This window comes from Lissotriton helveticus, chromosome 4_1 (assembly GCF_964261635.1).
Source record: "Lissotriton helveticus chromosome 4_1, aLisHel1.1, whole genome shotgun sequence".
Lineage (NCBI taxonomy): Eukaryota > Metazoa > Chordata > Amphibia > Caudata > Salamandridae > Lissotriton > Lissotriton helveticus.
The window spans coordinates 702,437,076-702,458,661 of record NC_136063.1 but is presented as its reverse complement, the minus strand read 5'-3'; the positions used below and the strand labels follow the sequence as shown (position 1 = coordinate 702,458,661).

General features: G+C 46.7%; 1 protein-coding gene across 1 annotated transcript in view; it reads right to left on the bottom strand.

Annotated features, from left to right (window-relative positions):
* Positions 1 to 21,586, bottom strand: part of PRKDC (protein kinase, DNA-activated, catalytic subunit) — a 3,158,350-nt gene that overhangs the window by 2,259,351 nt on the left and 877,413 nt on the right. Inside the window, exon 40 of the mRNA XM_078687323.1 lies at positions 2,846 to 2,973. Within this exon, the coding sequence (XP_078543449.1) occupies positions 2,846 to 2,973 (128 nt within the window). The remainder of the gene's footprint in view (positions 1 to 2,845; positions 2,974 to 21,586) is intronic.

The following is a 21,586-nucleotide window of genomic DNA, read 5'->3' as shown; positions in this document are numbered from 1 at the left end:
TGCGTCCAGAACTATCTCGTACCCAGCTTTTGTGGATGCCCCCAAGCTGTGCGAAGTACAATGTCTGAAAGCCTATGAAGAAGTGACTCTGGAACTTCGCCCTCCGGGCGAGAGACAATTGTTAATTGCCTTGCGAAAACCACACAAAGCAGTCTCCTCCCCCACTATTGCGAGGTGGGTGCGTTGGGTCATGCAGGAAGCAGGCATTGATAATAAGAAGTATGGAGCCCATTCAGCCGGGGAAGCCATGGCCTCTAAGGCGTTTTCTGCAGGGGCTCATTTAGAGGATTTAATGCGCGCTGCGGATTGGTCCTCCGACTACACCTTTAAGAGGTTTTACTTTAAACCAGTGTTGGATATAGCTCAGTTGGTGGTGAGTAAGCTTTGAACTAGCATAATCTGAGCCTCCGGTCCTGCTATAGAATCGAAATTTGCCTAGCGGAGGTAACGGTAAGTTTCAATTCTATTGAGGACACGGAGGCGAGGATTATCCCTGCCAGGACTTCTCCAGGGAAGAACCCACCCGTATGATAGTAAGTAATTGGATTTTGAGCTGACTATTGATCAATGTTGGTTTTCATGCTTGATGATGTTGATAATTTTGCTGCCAGTGTGGTTTCTTTTACAACGCTTATGCTGTCGTGTTTTTTTTTTGTCAGGCAATGATAGTTCCAAACAAGATCAGTGAACAGTGAGCGTAACCTGCGCGAAGAAAGAGGGAGAACAGTAAAGAGAGACTGCATATCTAGCCTCCATTGAAAGAGTGGAAGGACTACGTTATGGGTTATTCTGATGGACTCATGGAAATTGTAGTTTTTACCTGATGTCTCATGAGCTTTTGTTTATGGGTTTACTGTTTGGATTTGACTAAAATGCTTTCTGAGGCTGCTGTGAGTTTTGTATGTAATAATACAGCGAAGAATAGAAAGCATAATCCTCGCCTCCGTGTCCTTAATAGAATTGAAACTTACCGTTACCTCAGCTAGGCAAATTTCGATTCAACCCCCTAAAAACCAAGTAACCATGCAATGACTTGAAAGTAAGAGTATTTACAGAATATACAAATCACTGCTAATAAGTATATTATATGAGCTAAAAGGCCTCCAGATGCGAAGGGAGAAAGATCAGGATAATATAGAAGAGGAGGAATGGACGGTGGCTAGAATGGCCCTAGGTGCATTGGAACTTGTTGATTCACCTCCAACTGATCCCATTTAAGAACCTCTACAGAATCTATTACAATCCCGAAAATCTAGAAAACACTCTACTCCTACTCGCTTGAGATGTAAAACAACCATTGGTACTAACCGTCTTGCAATATGGGAATGCACTATCATTAAAGATTAATCGGTATGAGTAAACGGAGCATTAGAACAAGTCACATAGATATCTATAGATGCAGACCCAAAAATGGCACAATTAGCAATAATGGACAATTGGGAGAGCCATTGCAGTGCATGTTTATTGGTACCAATGGCCCTACTATTTTCAAAGAGAGGCATCCCACCAATGGCTGCTGATCATGACACCTCCTATAGATGAGTGTCTCAGGGAATTGGACTACTACGCTAAGGCAGAGGAGTCTGTTGATAGGGCAAGGGGTTGCTTAAAAAACATGAGACGATCAAGGGTCCATGGTGGGCCTACTTCCAAGACGTACTGTCAGACTTATGAGGGTGTACATACTAAATAGAATACAAAGCTTTGAAAACATGTATATTGTGCCGATACAATTATTACAAACCATATGTATCAACGAGCAAATAAAAAAAATAATAAACATAGTATACATACATATTATACATATATACATACATATACATATATACATACATATACATATATATACACATACATATATATATACACATATATATATATACATACATGTATACATATATATATATATATACATACATGTATACATATATATATACATACATGTATACATATATATATACATACATGTATACATATATATATATACATGTATACATATATATATACATGTATACATATATGTATACATATATATATACATGTATACATATATATATATATATATATACATGTATACATATATATATATATACACATGTATACATATATGTATACATATATATATATACATGTATACATATATATATATACATGTATACATATATATATATACATGTATACATATATATATATATATATATACACATGTATACATATATATACATGTATACATATATATACATGTATACATATATATACATATATATATATACACATGTATAGATACATGTATACATATATATACATGTATACATATATATATATATACACATGTATAGATATATATATATACATGTATAGATATATATATACATACATATATATACATACATATATACACATATATATTTAAATATATTTAAATATTTGTTGATTTTTTTTAAAGAGAGGGTTACACAGCAATATGGGATCCCTCTTGCTCAAGGATTCAAATTCTTCCTCTTGAAAAGTCAAACTCTCATGTGGGAAATGTGCATCATTGTGGAATAATATCGTTTAGGTATTAGGTCCATCAAAAGAAGAATTGTAGACCTATTACTCTGAGGCGGCTGACATGCTGGAAAACTGTCCCTTTTAACTTGCTTAGCTTTAACAGTTTGCTCATGGATAGCTCAATGTCACTGGTCCTCATGGGGACCAGGAACATACTTTGAAGCACTGTTAATTTCACATTTCTGTTGGGGGAAAAATGAATCAGCCCGGTGCAATTTTAAATAGCATGTTAATACAAATAATACAACTTCTTACAGAAACAGATAATCTATTTAAAAAGTATCATATTTACCTCTTAGAAATAGTTCTGAAACTAGACTGAAACAAATCTTCCATAAAATGTTTGTTGTCTCGACAAAGAATTTCAGTCATAAGTTGCAGCAACATAGGGCTTTGTGATAGTTCCAACGCATCTAAAAACTGGGGAAAAAATAGCACAGACCTATTGAAATAATCAATCATCACTGTGGCCAATATGTGTATTTTAAATCTTAATACATGTACCAATTCATGGTTATAAAGTAGTACATTTATTAGTAAAATAATCTATAAAACAGTTTGCCCACACTCCAATTCCATTTTAAAAATATAATCTAATACAAGATTGGAACTTTTATCAGTGGAGAGAGCAAAAAAATATCCTCTCAAATCAAACATTAGGATCAGAACAGCAAGCAAAGTTTCAGAAATGCCACAACGACTTTATGCATAAAGTTTAAGGATTGGTGAATTAGAAGCTCCATCATCCTGTGTTGGAATTGAGAAAGATGACTTTGCAAATTTTTTATTTGATGAGTTAATTAAGAGCTATTGCACTTCAAACAGCTTCAAACGAGTGGATCACAATTTTACAACTGTTACATCTAACAATCTAAGGCTTGGAAATGAGAACCTCAACAAAGTACACAGAATAACGTCACATAATATAATTCATCACATATTCCTAAAAGTATTAAAAGTTAAATAGGCCGCAGTGTGCCAGCTGCTCTGAGAATTGAATGTGCTTTTTGCTAGACGTATAGCAGAGATGGACTGGGCAAAAGTACATAAAAAATAATCAAAATTACTGAGTTTACTAAATGCTTATGTGAAACTCTACTAAGAAAAAAACTTGAAGTCTACAACAGCTCAACGGAGATGCAGCCTCAGTAAAGTATAGAACTAACTAATAAACCTCATGTGGTACTAATCAATACTCTGCTCTTCCCAGGTTATGCCTACTATGCAGTCAACAAAGGTATGCTCAAACTGTTCTAAGGAAGCAGCACATTTTTTTTTATTTTCGTTGCCGAAGGGATTCCCTGGGTTTCTCATGTTTCTGATACTTTTTTGGGATCATTAATAAATACATATTTTATATTCTGCCGACATTGCAGAGTAGGCATAGTAAACGCTCTTTTTAAGTATTATATTTAAGTGTCTAGAAGGCACGCAATCCTGTTGGGTTCATCTGGGAATGGCTTTTATGTATGCCTCAAAGTTATAGCAAAACTGGGCTATGCTTTTCAGATTATATATTTGACTTAAGGTGGTGCTTTGAGGTGAGAGCTGAGCCTAATTATCAAGAGATCGTCTGTGAAAACACCAAAAGCAGCATTTAAGCTTTATAATCTTCAACTTTTACTGATAAACCAGCAGATAAAAGCATATGAGTGTACGGATGAATAAAAGTAATCTGTGTGTGTTTTTTGAGAGCCACAGTCAATATCGCAATGTTTCGGAGTTACGATGAGGCCAATCTAGCTTCTGTTAAACACTGTTCTGAGGGAAATTAGGTGCAAAGAAAGAGTATGATTCACACAGTAAAAATGTTACCATTCGTTATGAAGTTCCTTTTTGTTTAATTCCTCCAGATTGTAAGTAAGCTGTAAGAAAGTGCCCTCTTTTTGCATGTTTGCCTCCACTTTTTGCCAAAGTGCTAAAGTACTTTGACTGAGTGTGCCCTGGTTTCCTGCCAAACAGGTACCCAGGGCCTATGTCTTTCCCTAAACTGCATAAAAAACAAAGCCCAATTAGCACTCTTTGGCCACAGGTCAGTCCCCTGTACATTATACCATAGGTACCAAGGGCACTGCTGCCAAGGAAGGTCTCTAACGGCTGCCACACTTATTGTGCCACCCTTAGAGGCCGTGTACCTTTATACACACACTGCCATTGGAGGCTGTGTGTTCTGGTGCAGAACAAAGTGAAGAGTCGTTATGGCACACATCCCTGTGTGCCATGCCTACAACCCACTGCCCAAGCATAGGTCAGCCAACCCTCTAGATGGGTGCACTATACCAGTGGTGAGGGTACAGGTGAATGAGCCCTTTACCCCTACAGTGTCTAAACCAATTCTTAGACATTGTAAGTGCAGTAATACCATTAAAAGTATATGGTGCTGGAAGTTTGTCATTACGAACTCCACAGCACCATAATGGTTTTACTGAAAAAGTTTTGTATCAAACTTCTCAGCACATTCATCCCACACTGATGCCAGTGTGGATTTAATGAAAAGTGCACTCAGAGGGTATCTTACAGATGCCCCCTGAAAAACGACCTAACACTAGTGTCATAGCTGAGTGGTTGTTCGCCAGCTGCCACCGCCAGACATGTTTCTAGACCCCTGGGTCGAGAGCCTGCTGCTCTCGGGTCTGAAACAATGCACATCCTGGGAAGAGGTGCCAAGCCTCCTCACCCAGGATGGGCAGGGTCCACGAAGGGGAAGATTCAAAGGCTTGTCGCCTTTGTGAGCAACCCCAGGCCTTTGCTGCTTTCAGCAACTGGCTCCCACCAGTTCTGATCCCCACTTTGGGTGGGAGAATTGGCAGGAAAACAAAGTTAGGAAGGAAGGTGTGCTCACCTTGGCCAACCCCACACCTCAGGTGGGGGAGGAGAGGTGAAGCACAACTCTTAGTATCCGCCATCTTGCAGATGGGGGGATCCAGAAAACCAGAGTGAGGCATATGCCCCCCTCCCACGTGAGGTTGGCATAACAAGGGTTGTACCCACCACAAGGAAGGGACCCATTGGTACCAACCTTTCCTTACCTGTAATGCCCCCAAATCTAGTATTTAGGGCAACCCTGAACCTTGCCTCCTCAGACAAGAATCGACAAGAAGAAGAGAAGAAGGACAGAAGGAGCTGTGCTGAAACTAAGAAGAAGAGGATGCCCACTGACTTGGCCACAGCCCTACCGGCCTGTCCTCACCTCGAACCTGCTCCAGGGAAATTCTGGTGTGTCCTGCAGCCAGCAGCCTCAAGAACCAGAAGGACCTGCCCTGCCTTTCAAGCCAAAGACTTTGTGTCTACCGTGAGCTCCGGATTTGCTTGCCCACAGATTCCCATCCACAAATCTGTACCACTCTGCACCCGACGCCCACGGCCTGGGTTCGAGTGGGCCAATACCACGAGGAGGTCTCTCCAGCAATCCTGACCGGAGGTCTGGTGATCTCTGACCTGCCTCGACTCTCCGGCAGTCTCTTTCTGGAGGACCCCTCCACGACCGCAGCTGGTAAGAAAGCCATGGATGGCCCAACCGACGGTGTCTCGCATCACCAGGCATCCCAACTTAGCTCTCCAACCGATGGTCACCTCCAGTAGATCTTCGTCCCCGAGCCTGCATTCTTCGTTGCAACTGGAGAATCCCCTTTGAAAACAACAGGGCACCCAATGCCAAAACAGCACCCTGTGGGTGTACTGTGGGTGTTCGAGGTGCCTATATAGATGCCACCTAGGCACGCTGACTACAGTTACTTTTTGCAACTTTCCACGCCAGAAGTGCGGAGCCATGAAGTACAACAGGTGTGGAAAACTAGGCCACTGAAAGGGAAAAGCCCTGTCCCTAGAAATCCGTTCACAGACCAGGGAGGATGGAGCCTCTACCAGATAGGGAATTACCGAAGGTAAGTAACCTGTTCATCTGATAGAGACTTCTCGCCACAGACGTCTTATCTTAGAATAAATATCCAAACAATACCTCCCCGGAGGTGGGTCTGAGGACCAATTTCACAAGAGGAAGTCCTGCAGGAACAGATGGGCAAAGCGACCATCCCTAGGGGCCTGACTATGCAGGCAGTAGTGGCTTAGTAAACGTGTGCAGGGAAGCTCATGTTGGCACATGTCGAGTACTGGTACTCCGCTAGCTTTGGCAGCGCTTGCAGCCTTAGTTCCGCTGATATGACCACGTAAATCCTCGGGGTTGCTTTTTAGCCAATTCACAGCACATTATAAAGCAGAGCAGGCTCCATCTGGAGATGATACGCTTCTGTACAGCCGACTCGTCTTCACTCAGATATACCCCACAAGTATTTGGTTGTCTATCATGAACTCTTTTGTGCGGTCAATGTAGAACGACAACGCTCTATTTCGGTCCAGTCTGTGAAGGCTCACCTGGATTTCCTGCAGGGACGAAATGGATGGAAGTGATGCTAGATTCCAACTTCCCTCACCTACCTCCTTCGCCCAAATTAGTCAAACCAAAAGAGGGACGGTGGAAAAGGAGGGAAACCAAACAAAGTTAGAAAGAAGGGGTAGAGGTCCACTGGATCTTCTGTGGGGGTGGTCTTCTAGAACCCTGAAGGAGAAAGCACAAGGTTAGTACTAATAATGGGTAAAAAGAGCTGGCTGTGTGTTACCACCCCTATTTCTGAGATACCTTAAATAGAAAATTTAAGTACGTGTGAAGAAAAGTATCCCATGGGCGATAGAACACTCCCACTGTCTAAATGAAGGACAATGTTCAATATGTAGAAGGACTGCTGAAGTCCTTATAAAAACCTAGGTTAGAAACACCATAGGAGTCTACGGGATCCTTATTCAAAAATAATAAAAGATCAGTTATTCCTACAATTAGTGAAAAAACAAAAAACTCATTCCATAGTCAGGAGGGAGCACGGAAAAAAAGGGCAAAAAGAGCAGGGGTCATGATAAGCAAAAACACAGAAGTTGGGTTTCTGACTAGAAAGCGAGCGCCCGTTTTGGGTCCAGATGGTGGAGTCTCTCCTCCTCCCTAGAGGGATGCGGAGGCAGAAAGAAGGACGGGCAAAGTGATGGTCTGCCCGATGTGGAAAGGCATGACAACCTTAGGCAAGAAGGAAGGACCAGTCCTCAGAACCACCTTATCCAGATAAACAAGAGGAAAGGAGATTTAGAAGAGAGAGCCTGGAGCTCACTCACCCTTCTGGCAGAGGTGATAGCCACCAGGAAAGCCATCTTGAGAGTTAGAAGACGTAAGGAACAGTTATGAAGGGGCTCAAAGGGAGGGCACATCAGAAAGGTTAAGACAAGATTCACGTCCCACTGAGGCATTATGAAAGGCACGGGTGGAAATGTACGCGTAATGCCCTTGAGGAAACGGTTAACAACCGGGGACTTAAAAAGAGAAGGTTAATCTGGACGCAGCAGAAAGGCGGAGATGGACGAAAAATAACCTTTGAAAGTGCCCAGAGCAGAGCCCTGCTGGGCCAAAGATATAAGGGACAGAAGGACCTCAGAAAGAGGGGCAGAAAGTGAATCCACAGCCTTTGCTGTGCACCATGCCACAAATGTGTTCCACCTGCAGGCATATACCGTTTTAGTGGAGGGACGCCTGGCTGCCAGAATGACATCAGAGACTTCGGGAGGAAGGTCGAAAGCTGTCAACTGCCGCCGCTCAATCTCCACGCATGGAGGTGGAGGCTGGACAGGTTCGGATGCAGGACCGTCCCCTGCTGCTCCGACAGAAGATCCTCCCAAAGAGGCAGACGGATCGGGGGATCGACCGCCATGCTGAGTAGCTCGGGATACCAGTTTCTTCGTGCCGAATCCAGAGCCACAAGGATGTCTTGGGCCCGGTTGTGCCGGATCTTCTTCAGCACTCTGGGCAGAAGTGGTAAAGGGCTGAAAGGCGTACAATAGACCGCAGCTCCACTCGCTACTAATAGCGTCGCCGAGCGAGCGCCGCCTTCAGAAATTCGATGCGCGGCATTTACGACATTGCGCGTTCTCTTCGGTGGTGAATAGATCTAACAAAGGCTCTCCCCACTGCAGAAAGAGACCTTGCGCCATGTCAGAGTTCAGACGCCATTCGTGATCTATCATGCACCGGTGGCTGAGTTCATCCACCCTGGCGTTCAGAGAACCTGCCAGGTGTGAACCACCAAGGTAATGCCTTGATCTTCCAGCCATGTCCCGAGACGCAGAGCCTCTTGACAAAGGGTCCAGGAACCCACCCCGCCCTGTTTGTTGCAATACCACATGGCAGTGCACCACACTTCCCCGGAGAGAGGGAAGGAATGCCTTCAGTGCAAGTCGGATCGCCTGCAGCTCCAAAAGGTTGATATGGAGCCGGGACTCCGCCGGAAACCAGAGGCCTCTGATCTCCACCCCTCCCAAGTGGCCTCCCCATCCCAGGAGGGACGCATCTGTCACCACTGTGTGCACCAGTTGGGGAAGGGAGAGGGATCTGCCACTGACCCAATCGCGATTCGTGAGCCACCCTGCAATTGTTGAGCAGTGCCCTACGAGGTCTGGACTTTATCGGACAGGTTGCCCTGATGTTGTGCCCACTGGAACTTCAGGTCCAACGGCAGAGCCCACATATGCCAGCTGGCATGTTGCACTAGCAGGATGCAGGAGGCCATGAGGCCCAGGAGCCGAAAGGTCATCCTGACTGAAACCCGGGAAAAAGGCCGAAAGATCGGAATCATAGCCTGAATATCCCAGACTCGCTGCTCGGGAGGATAGACCCGAAACAGCTTTGAATCCAGAACCGCTCCGACGAAGGGGAGCTTCTGACAGGGACTCAGGTGCGACTTTGGCACATTGATGGAGAACCCCAGCAGATGCAGGAGGTCGGCCGTAGTTTGAAGGTGGCTGACGACCGTTTGGGCGAGCCCACCTTCAACAAACAGTCGTCGAGGTAGGGGGAAGACTGACACCTCAGACCTGCGCAGATGAGCTGCGACCACCGCCATCACTTTCGTGAACACCCGAGGGGCACTGGTAAGGCCGAAGGGGAGCACGGCAAACTGAAAATGCTCATGGCGCACCATAAACCCCAGGTAACACAGGTGATCCGGCAGGATGGGGATGTGAAAATAAGCGTTCTGCAAGTCCACCGCTACCATCCAGTCTCCAGGATCTAGGGCAGCCAGGGCCTGAGCCAGAGTCAGCATTTTGAACTTTTCCTTCCAGAGGAAGCGATTGACGTCCTGGAGGTCCAATATTGGGGGCAGGCCCCCCTTGTCCTTCTTGGGGAGCAGAAAGTAGTGGGAATAACACCCACTCCCTACTTCCTGCGCAGTAACGCACTCAATGGCCCCCTTGGCCAAGAGAGCTGTGACTTGCTGTCGGAGAAGAACCAAATGATCCCCCGGCATGCGGTGGCACCAAGGTGGCCTGGGTGGAGGGGAGGACTGAAAAGGAAGGGAGTAACCCTTGTGGATTAACTGCAGCACGCACTTGTCCGATGTGATAACGCGCTAGTGGGGGAGGTGGTGGCAGATCCTGCCACCCACCGGCGTGGAGTGCTCCACGAAGCTCGGACTAGGAAGGTTTGGCAGTAGGAGCAGCGGGGGTGGAGGTGGACTGACCCACACGTTGATTCTCAGACCCGCCTTTGCGGAATCCGCGACCACGGCCCCGCTGAGGCTGGTTCTGCACAGGCTTGTTGAAGGAACATGCCTGGGTGCCTCTGCCCTGGCCACGAAAGGAACGAAACCCAGGAGTGGCCGGATTCTTTGCAGAAAGACCCAAGGACTTGGCCGTGGCCTGAGAGTCCTTAAAACGCTCCAACGCACTGTCAGCCTTATCGCCAAACAGGCGGGTGCCATTAAAGGGCATATCCATGAGCGAGCTCTGGACATCGGGGGAAACCCCAGTCGAATGCAACCAGGCGTGGCATCGCAACGCCACCCTTGTGGAAATCGCCCTGCCCATCGAGACTGCGGTGTCCAAATTACACCGAATGGCGAACTTAGCCACATCCTTACCTTCAGCAATCGCTTGAGAAATGACAGCCTGGACCTCCTCAGGGCACTGAGGCAACACTTGAGCAACGGAATCCCACAATACGTGAGAGTAGCGGACCAACAAGCAGGCGGTGTTCACCGACCGCAGCCACAAGCTGGCAGAAGAGAACAATCGCGTACCAAACTGTTCAAGTTTCTTAGAGTCCTTGTCTGGCGGAGCCATAGGAAAAGCACTCTGCGACGTCGAGGCCTGGATGACCAGACTCTCAGGCATGGGATGTAAGCATGAGCGCAAAATCCGCTACGCTCGCGGATTTTGCGAATTTTCGGCAAATCCGCGATCCGTGAACTCTCGCGAATTTACCGAAAATTCGCAATCCGCGAGCGGCGGATTCCGGGGGCAAAAGTTCAACCATTCCTGGCCTGTTGTAACTAATTTACGATGGCGCCGGCAAGCTGCCAGCGCCATCCTAAGATAGTTACTAAATTAGCTTCAACAGGAAGCTCTAATAGATAAGATAAAGCAGGTCATCGAGCGCCTGCTTTATTTTATCTATTAGAGCTTCCTGTTGAAGCTAATTTAGTAACTATTTTAGGATGGCGCTGGCAGCTTGCCGGCGCCATCGTAAATTAGTTACAACAAGCACAAAACAGTGGCGTCTTCTTGAATAAATATGAAGGGCAGGGTTCATTCTGGCACGACGGTCCTGGCACAAAAATTAAACCTCAACCGCAGGCACTTTCAGATACCGATTAAGCATGTGCCCTAGTTGAAGCTTAAATTCAGTGACTCATTCATCTGCCCAAAACCAATCGTGAGCGTTGTCAAGGCTGGGCAGATGTGCCTTCTTCCTAAATATACCATCGAAAATTAGGTGTGATGCTGGGCAGAGGCCTTTGCATTCTTGACTTTCACGAGCGCAATCCTCGTGCTGTTCCTGTGTCCAGGAGCATCTGTATCTTTATCTGCTGCTCTGATCGGTCTCTGACCTTTTATACACACAAGAGGGATGTGCACTCGCATGGAAGCGCCGTCCGTTTGGCCCCGCCCACACACTCGCGGTGTGCACCGTCTTCCCGCCATTTACCCACTATGATGGGCAGCTCACTCAAGGGACCCCTGCGCCCTTCGGCGCAATTGCATAGTAACTCACTACCTTCAAGGAGATCTTCTACACGAGGGATCACCAAAAGATCCCAGGCTCCAAACCCTCTTAGTTTCCTGATCAATCACACCCCCCCCCAGAGCGGTGTCTTTCATGTAAACTTACAAGCCCTATATATTCAGCCGGTGGCCTTTCGCCAGAACTCAATTGCCACCTGGGTGGCTGGCAGCAGTTGTCGTACTCCCTTCTAACCATAGTGGAGACAGGAGTGGCCAGTAAATTGGTTGCGTTCCAACAAATAGGCTGAATGATCCAAAGATGTGACTAGCCAACTGTTCACCGCCACCAAGTGTGTTGCCCAGTAGTAGGACATAACGCCTGGGAGCGCCATAACTCTGTTATTAGGGTTATGCTGAAGGGTGGAGAGGGCCATTCTTGTGTTTGGCGCACCGCTGCAGGCAACATATATCACTACCCAGCTTGGCGAACGTGGCCTCGGGGAGCGGGTAGTATGTGTTCTGCATGGCATATAGTAGTTTTGGAAGAGTAATCATTTTGAAGACGGCAGCTCTTCCCAACAATGTTAGGGGCAACTCACACCACCATACGACCTCATCCTGGAAAGTGGATCACTCTTCCAAAATTTTTAGTGAATCTAGTCTCCTGGTGCGGTGCCACATATATGCTCAAGTATTGAAAACCGTCAGTCACTATGAGTAGCACCCGAGGGAGACTGGTAGGGTTCAAATGGGTATAGGGATGGCATAGTAACACACACCTGGTCGCTGTAGACAACTCTCTGGCACTTTAGGCAGCTGTAGTGTAGTAAAAGCACTATACATCTACCCAGAGGCCTTTGCATCTTTCATCTGCTGCTCTGATCGGTCTCTGACCTTTTATACACACAAGAGGCATGTGCACTTGCATGGAAGCCCCGCCCCAAATCCGCGGGTACGCAAATCCGCAAAATCCGCGGATTTTGCGGATCCACGATCCGTGAATACGCAAATCCGCGAATCGTGGATCCGCAAAATCCGCCCATGCTTAATGGGAATGGTAGTCGGAAAGGCTGTGTCGCCAGGTGCCGGGCGGTGGCGTCTGGTGACGTTTTTATCCACTGGGGCCGCCGTGGCCAGCCACGACCAAGTGCCTAAGAGGACTTTGGTAAGGGCGTCATTGAAGGGAAGCTACGCCTCAGATGAAGTAGACGCCGTCTGGAGCACCTCGGTGAGGAGGTTGGTTTTGAGGGCCACCTTGGGAAGATTGAGGATTAGGGCCTCAGCAGCCCGACGGAGCCCCATCGTGTAGGAAGCGCCCTCCTCCATCGTAGGCGGGAGAGAGGCAAACCTCGGGTCAGAAGAGACATCGAGATCGCGGGCATCTTCCAGATCGTCCACCCAATCCAGCTTGGAGTCACACTGCCGGGCACGAGGGTCCTCGGATCCTTCCCAGTTCTCCCGCGCCGGAGGGGCCGGTCGCGGCGGCAGGGCAGGAGAAGGAACAAACGGCGTTGGAAACGGCGCCGAGAACAGCACCGTCCTGGAACCGGGGCAAGGGTGGGATAAACGGCACCCAGTGCGGCGCCGGAGGTGGAGCCGAGGTGGTGCCAGGGCCGGGGCCGGAGCCGGCAACGCTGCACCTCGTGGCGCCGGGCCGGAGCCAACGTCGTAGGATCCTGTGGCCCGGGGCTGTCGCCGCTGGCGGAGCCGCCGGGCCAACAGGATCTGGACACGGGACCACGGGGCCCAAAGGCGCGCCGGCGGGAGCCCGAGGCCTGGAAAGGCAGTCCATGTTAGCAAGAAACTCTTGCACCTGTTCGGGAGTTGCCGACTGACCCGGGTAGGGTGGGTAGACCGTGGGACTCCCAGGCTCCAGAGGAGCCGCAGGGGCGGAGTCCCTGTCCCCCTAGTCTGGGGGACAAGGGGTCAGGGGGGACGTCGGAGAGCAAACACGCTTCTTGGACTTCTTTTTATGACGTCTCTTACCAGAATCCAAGGGCGAAGACTTGGAGTCCGAGGAGCGATGGCTCCGGTCCCGCGAGCGGTCCCTGGAACGGCCCCTAGATCCGGAGCGACGATGAGAGGAATGCCTGACCTCCAGCAATTGCCGGAGCCGGTCCCGCAAGGCCTTCGGGCCATGGCTCTACAGTCCCGGTAGTCGTGATCAGTCTCCAGGCAGTGGAGGCAAACATCATGGGGGTCCGCCACGGACATATTACGACGGCAGGCCCCACAAGACTTAAAGCCAGGCATCCCTACGTGCACCAGGAGAAAAAGGGGAGACAAAACTCCCAAAATAGTAGTCAAAAAAGTGACTAAGGTACTTGCTCAATCCGGATCTGCGCTTGCTGGCGGGGAAAAAGAAAGAACTGATGTCAGCGGGTATGGGTGGCGTCTAAGTACTTTCCGTAATGTAATCTCGGCGCGTACGGCGCTAGTGACGGACGCAGAGCCGCAGGACGCCACCTACTGACGCGCAGGGGTACGGCTAAGCAAATCTTTCCGGATGCAGTCTGACGCCTGGGTATATTCTAAGGTAAGGAATCTATCACTAACGTGTCTTTTTCAGATAGGAGTTTTACCAAAAATAAAGTCCTCAAGAATCACCCGTCAAGAGCACATAACCATCAGATAAGTGTTTTCTCTATATTCCAAAAAGCAGCTCTAAATACTAAAAAAACTAAGAAACTGCGAATCTTTATAGCCCTTGCCTTATTTGTTGTCTTTCAGAGACAGGTTACCAGGAAGCGAAGGGTTTAGGGTGCAGAAGCTCCCCGGATACAATGTTACTGGCCTGGAAGGAGCAGCATGTCGACAAGCCCCGGAGGAACACCAGAGGACATAGGAAGAAGGAGGACACACGAGAAGCCCAGCAACATGAGCAAGAGACTACAGAGAAAACAGCGGTCAACAGGATTCAGGTAATTCGAGAAAAATGGTGGGAGGCCTGGCACGGATCCTCCTTTAAATACTAATCAAGCGCCACCCTCACCCGTTGACAGAGAACAGCGGGTGGGGCTTGCTTCTCTGCCCTCGAACACGGGAACAGGCGCCGCTGTAACCAGTGTGCCCTGAGAAGACTCCTCCTCCAACGGGTTCGGATAGCGTTGATGAAATAAGCGAACCAAACAGGTAGCATGCACATTAGAGGCTGGTTCCCACGTCCTTTCATCAGGCCCATAACCCTTCCAGTGGATCAGGTACTGCAACCGACGACGCACCCTGCGGGAGTCCAAAATATACGCCACCTCATATTCGGGATTATCATCCACCAAAACAGGGGGAGTTGTGCAGGAACAACAGTACTAGGGGTGACAGGTTTCAACAAAGACACGTGGAAGACAGGATGGATATGCAATGAGTCAGGCAAATCGAGCTTCAAAGCAACAGGATTCACCACTTTTGAAACAGCGTACGGCCCAATAAAGCGGGGCTTGCATTTGTTTGTACCCTTAATTTGGATGTTCTGAGTGGATAACCATACCCTGTCTCCTACAGCACAATCAGGTGGTGGTCGACGAGGACTATTAGCTCCTTCCTTATACCTGCTCTTGGACTCGTACAAAGATTTCTTGCCGGAAACATGAATGTCCTGGAGATGGGACACCAAATCCAGAGCGGACAGAGAGTCAGTAGGAACTAATAGCTATACGAAACCACAGTGAGGGTGAAACACATAGTTACAGATAAAAGGCGATACCCCAATAAATACATGTTCACTGTTGTTATATGCAGACTCTGCAGTGCATAGAACTGAGTCACAATCCCTTTCTCCCTGTAAGAGGTGACACCGTAGGTATTGCTCTATACACTGGTTGACCCTTTCTCTCTAACCGTCTGTTTGAGGGTGATGAGCAGTGGAGAGCCGTACATCTATCTCCATCAAGTTGTTCAAACCTTTCCAGAAACAGGACAAAGTTGAGGGCCCCTGCCTGATACAATGACGAAGGGTAGGCCATGAAGGCACACTACCTGTTGGAGAAACACACAAGCTAGTTCTTTAGAAGTAGGCAAATTCTTCAAGGGTATAACATGGGACATTTTGGATAGCATGTCAACAACTACAAATATGACAGTATGCCCTTGTTTAGTAGGTGCCAGTCTACAATAAAGTCCATAGAAATGGAATGCCATGGTGTAGGAGGTGTAGGCAGAGGAGTTAAGAGTCCGGATGGTACTTGGTGGGTACTTTTGCTTTCTGCACAGACATAACAATTTTGTACATACAACCGGGCATCTTGATTCATGGATGGCCACCAAAAATACCTTTTAAGCAAGGTAAGGGTTTTCTTGTGTCCAGAATGGCCCGCAAAAGCATGTGTATGGCACCAGCCCAGTGCTTGTAAGTGAAAAGTTTGTGTAGGGAGAACTAAGCCACCTTGAATATAGACTAAATTGTTAATCCTGACTCCATTGTATTTGGTTTCTGAGTTCATCTGATTCATGTGCATGAGCCACTTCATTCAAAAATGATTCTTCCGAGAAAGTACCTCCTAAAACACGATCAGGACTTAGAATGAAAGGTGGGTCTTGTGTGCTATGTTCATCAGGAAACTCATAGCCAAAGCAAGATAGGGCATCAGCCTTGCTATGTTTAGTGCCAGACAAACTGAATGACGTTGTCGAAATCACAAAAGGAAATGGGTAATCTCAGCTGTCTCATGGATAAGGCCCTAGCTACCTTCAAGAACTGCAGATTTCTGTGATCGGTATCGACAGTAACGGTGTGCAAAGCTCCGAGTAGGTACTGACGCCATTCTTCGAAGGCCCTTTTTATTGCCAATAACTCCCTATCCCCTACAGAGTAGTTCACTTCAGCAGATGTTAGCATATGAGAATAGTAAGCTACAGGATGTAGATGTCCTGTCAGTTTATCTCTCCGAGACAACAATCCTCCTACAGCAACTTGGGATGCATCTGTCTGCAATAGGATTGGCTGGGAAGTGTCAGGATGTATCAAAATAGGAGCTGTGACAAAAGCCTCTTTTAAACAGGAAAAAGCTCTTTCAACTTCTGGTGTCCATTTGAATGACTTCCCCTTTTTCAGGACTTTGGTAATAGGAGTTGTAAGAGGAGAAACAACCTTTACAACGCAACTTTTACAACGCACTACCATTACAACGAAAGTTTTACAACGCAACATCCATTACATCGCATGCCATTACAACGCATCCCACTACAATGCATGTCATTACAACGCATAGTACCCTTACACTATCCAACACTTACCCTACTGTTGCACCCCCTGGAGTTAGAATAGTAATTTTTACCCCTACACTATCCAACACTTACCCTACTGTTGCACCCCCCTGGAGTTAGAATAGTATTTTTTACCCCTACACTATCCAATACTTACCATACATGCAATGTAATGTTATGCGTTGTAATGGTGTGCGTTGTAAAGGTAGTATGCGTTGTAATGGAAAGCGTTGTAAAGGTAGTTTTTAAAAATTTGTTGTAATGGAATGCGTTGTAATGGATGTTGCGTTGTAAAAAATGCGTTGTAAAGGTATGCGTTGTAAAAGTATGCATTGTAATGTCATACATCCTTGTAAGAGATGCAAATCCTTGTATGAAATCACCTGTATAAATTAGTGAATCCCAGAGAGTTCTGCACTTCCTTTACTGAACGGGGAGAGGGCCACTTAGTAATGGCAGCAACCTTTTGGGGATCCATAGTCGCCCCTTTCGCTGTCAATACAAAACCTAAGAAAGTGACTTCAGGAACATGAAATTCACATTTGTCTAATTTCACGTAAAGGTGTGTTATCTCCGAGACGTGTTAGAACATTTTTTACACATCTGACATGTTCTTCCACAGATGAAGAGTAAATCAGGATATCATTGATATAAGCAATGGTGTTTATATCCAGGATCTCTCTTAGAAAGTCATCAATAAAAAAATTGGGAAGCCGCGGGGGCATTACGCAGCCCAAAGGGCATCACTAAGTACTCGTACAACCCAAACTTTGATCTGAAGGCGATCTTCCACTCATCCCCTACCCTTACTCGAACCAGGTGATATGCACCCCTTAAATCCAACTTAGTAAAAATAGAGGCTTGTATTTCTTGATAGAGTAAAGTTTGCATCAGGAGCAAAGGGTATCAATTCTTAATTGTCATGCAATTGAGGGCTATGTAGTCAATGCAGCACCCAAGACCCCCTTCCCGCTTTGGTATAAAAAAAAGGAGGGGAGTACACCGCAGATCTGGACGGGTGAATGAATCCTTTATGCAACATGTCATCTAAGTACTCCCTCAAATACGTGTTTTCTTTTTCAGTCAATTCTTATATGCGACTACACAGTATTTTGGCCCCGGTAGCAGGTGCAATCTTCAGGACAATCAGGTAATATGGGTAATTTATAATCAGTACTACCAGCCACATGTTGCAGTGTTGCAGAAGGATCTAGACAGTGATTCTTGCAGTATTCAGAAGTGAAAGCTATGGTATGGTCTTCCCAATTTATGTAAGGGATGTGTCTCATCAACCAAGGAAGACCAATGCTGGCCTGGAACTGCGGCAAAGAGATAACATCAAAAGGAATAGTTTCATAGTGCTGCCTATTGGCATGGGTTCTGGCTCCACGACTGGTTTGTCTGTCTATGGTTTCCTTTCTCTAACAGTTGGGTACTTGGTTTCAGTACACCCTTTCTCCCTTTTTCTCTCATGCAAACAGTGGTCCATTTTCACTACTAGATTGATTTATGCATCACATGTTTCTGGAGGGTCGACCACTTCTGCTGACATATCTTTTAGTTCGTCTCTCAAGCCTTTGTAGAAAAGAGCACCTTGTATGGCTTCTGTCCAGCCCGCTTCGGCCAACAATCTGTTAAAGCAGGACATGTAAGTCATAAGATCCTTAGATCCTCCTTCAAGGTTTAATAACTCAGTGTCCACAGACTGTATGAATGAATCCCTGTCGAATAAATGCCTTAGCTCCTCTTTAAAGGCTCTATAATCATATAACAGAGGATCATTTCTATCCACTAAGGGGATTGACCATGTGGCGGCTGTACCACCAAAATACAATAAGACGAAAGCCACCTAGGATTGCTCATTGGGAAAGCAGGAAGCTTTGCACATAAAGAGCAATTGGCACTGATTAATAAATGTTGCGAACTTAGCTGGTTCACCCATGAAACTTACTGGGGGTGCTAAAGGTATAGAAGAGGGAGTAACGATGTGATACACTGGAGGAGCAGTGCTAGGTGAGGAAGGCAGATCAGGAGGATGAAGAGTCCAAGAGGCTTGCTGTAGGGAATCAACTGTAAGAGACAGAGCCTGGGTTTATTTCTGTAAATTCCCTATCATATTTGCCACATCTGCTAATGTTATCTGATGTTCCTCCATAACGCCTGGGCAGTAAGGTCAAACGTGGGCTTCGCGTTCCAAAAAAGCTCACCTGGATTTACTGCAGGGGCGAAATGGATGGAAGTGATGCTAGATCCCAACTTTCCTCACCTACCTCCTTTGCCCAATTTGGTCAAAGCAAAAGAGGGAAGGTGGGGAAGGAGGGAAACAAAACAGGGGAAGGAGGGAAACAAAACATGGAAAGGAAGAAATGGTAGACGTCCACTGGATGGGGGTCTTCTAGAACCCTGAAGGAGAAAGCACATGGTTAGTACCAATCATGGGTAAAATGAGCTGGCTGTATGTTACCCCCCCCTATTTCTAATGAGATACCTTAAATAGAAAATGCCAAGTACGTGTGAGGAAACGTCTCCAATGGGCGATAGAACACTCCCACTGTCAAGGTTAGAAACACCATAGGTGTATACAGGACCCTTATTAAACAATAATAATTTATCTGTACGCCTGCAAATAGGGAAAAACAAAAAACTCATTTCCCTAGTCAGGAAGGAGCACGGAAAAAAGGACAAAAAGAGCAGGGGTCATGATAAGCAAAAACACACAAGTGGGGTTTATGATTTTTCTTTCTCCTTTGCAGCTAAAAGGAGTTTTACAAAAAATAAAGAAGACCTCGAGAATCACCCGTCAAGAGCACATAACCATCAGATAAGTGTTTTCTCTATATTGCAAAAAGCAGCTCTAAATAAAAAATAAAAAAACCACAGCAATTCTTTATAGCCCTTGCCTTATTTCTTGTCTTTCAGACACAAGTTACCAGGAAGTGAAGGGTTTAAGGTGCAGAAGTTCCCTGGATACAATGTTACCGTCCAGGAAGGAGTAGCCTGTCGACAAGCCCAGGAAGAACACCAGAGGACCCAGGAAGAAGGATGACTCACGAGAAGCCCAGCAACACGAGCGAGAGACTACAGAAAAAACAGCGGTCAACAGGATTCAGGTAAGTCAGGAAAAATGGTGGGAGGGCTGGTGGGACCCGTGCTGGAACGCGAAGCTGGTTGCCAGCGCGGACCACTCCTTTAAATACTAATCAAGCGCCGCCCTCGCCCGCTGACAGAGCCCAGTGGGCGGGCTCGTTTGTCTGCGCTCGAACGCGGGAGCAGGCGCCACTGCAACCAGCACGCCCTGAGAAGCCCGCCATAGTTGATGGAGTTGATCCTCTTCCTTAGAGGGATGCGGAAAAGCGTAAAAAGTAGGAAGAGTGATGATTTGGCCTATATGAAATGAAGTGATCACTTTCTGAAAAAAGAAAGCTCTCGTGCGAAGCACCAGTTTGTCTGTGTAGATATTAAGATAAGAAGGCTTGGATGACCAGGCCTGAAGCTCACTGACCCTTCGGACAGATGTTTTGCCACCAGTAAGCCCGTCTTGATGGTAAGGAGGTTGCGGGGACTGTGTAGTGAGTTATATATTCGTAAGACAAGGATACTTCAGGATCAAGCTTTATTGACCACAGCTGTAGCAGTTCCCAAGTAACTGTTTACCACAGAAGTCTTAACACAGGAATTACATAATACATTCTAGATTGAAATGACAAGAGGTGATGATGCAATGCAACCAGATCACCACAGACTGTTATGCAAGAACTCTAACACAGCATACTCCAGGGACGTCAGAACCAGATTAAGGTCCCACTAAGGTTAAATGAAAGTAGCAGGAGGAATATATATTGCAAACCCTTAAAAAACCTATGTACAATAGGGGATTGGAAAGGGACAGTAGATCAGACAATCGAAGAAAAGCACATGTTGCAGAACGATATCCCTTAACAGTGCCCTGAGCAGAGCCCTGCTGAGCAAGGGAAAGAACATGAGAACCTAATAAAGGGGGTCAGAAAGGAGATCAATGTGTCTTTCTGTACACCATGCCACAAATTTTGCCCAACAGCAGGTGTAAACCGTCTTGGTAGAGGGACGTCTGGCTGCCAAGATAACATTACAGACTTCGGGAGGAAGGTTGAAAGCTGTCAACTGTCGTCACTGAATCTCCATGCAATAAGGCGGAATGTGGACAGGCTTGAATGGAAAACCCTCCCCTGCTGCTGTGACGGAAGATCCTCCCAAAGGGGCAGCCTGATCGGAGGACCAATTGCCATGCTCAACAACTCGGGATATCAGATTCTCCGTGCCCTGTACGAAACCACAAGGATGACTTGGTCCCGGTCGTTCCGAATCTTCGTGAATACTAGTCGTGTGGGCGGAAAGGTGTACAGGAGGCCTGAGCTTCACTCAAGATGAAAAGCGTCTCTGAGCGACAGCCGCCTTGGAAACTCCAGAACACAGACCTGCTGACATTGCAAGTTCTCTGCAGTGATTAACAGATCTAACCAAGGCTCTCCCCACTGCTGAAATAGATCTTGCAGATGGAGAAAATATTCATGAGCCGCATGGCATCTGCGGCTGAATGAGTCCACTCTGGCATTCAGAGAGCCCGCCAGATATCAAACTATCATTGATATGCCATGCTGTTCCAGTCATGTCCAGAGACGCAGGAACTCTTGGCAAAGAGTCCACGACCCTACCACGGCCTCCTTGTTGGAGTCCACATGGAGGTGGTGTTCTCCGTAAACACTTGTACTAGTCTTTCCTGAATAGAGGGTAGAAAGGCTTTCAAAGCCAATCTAATTGC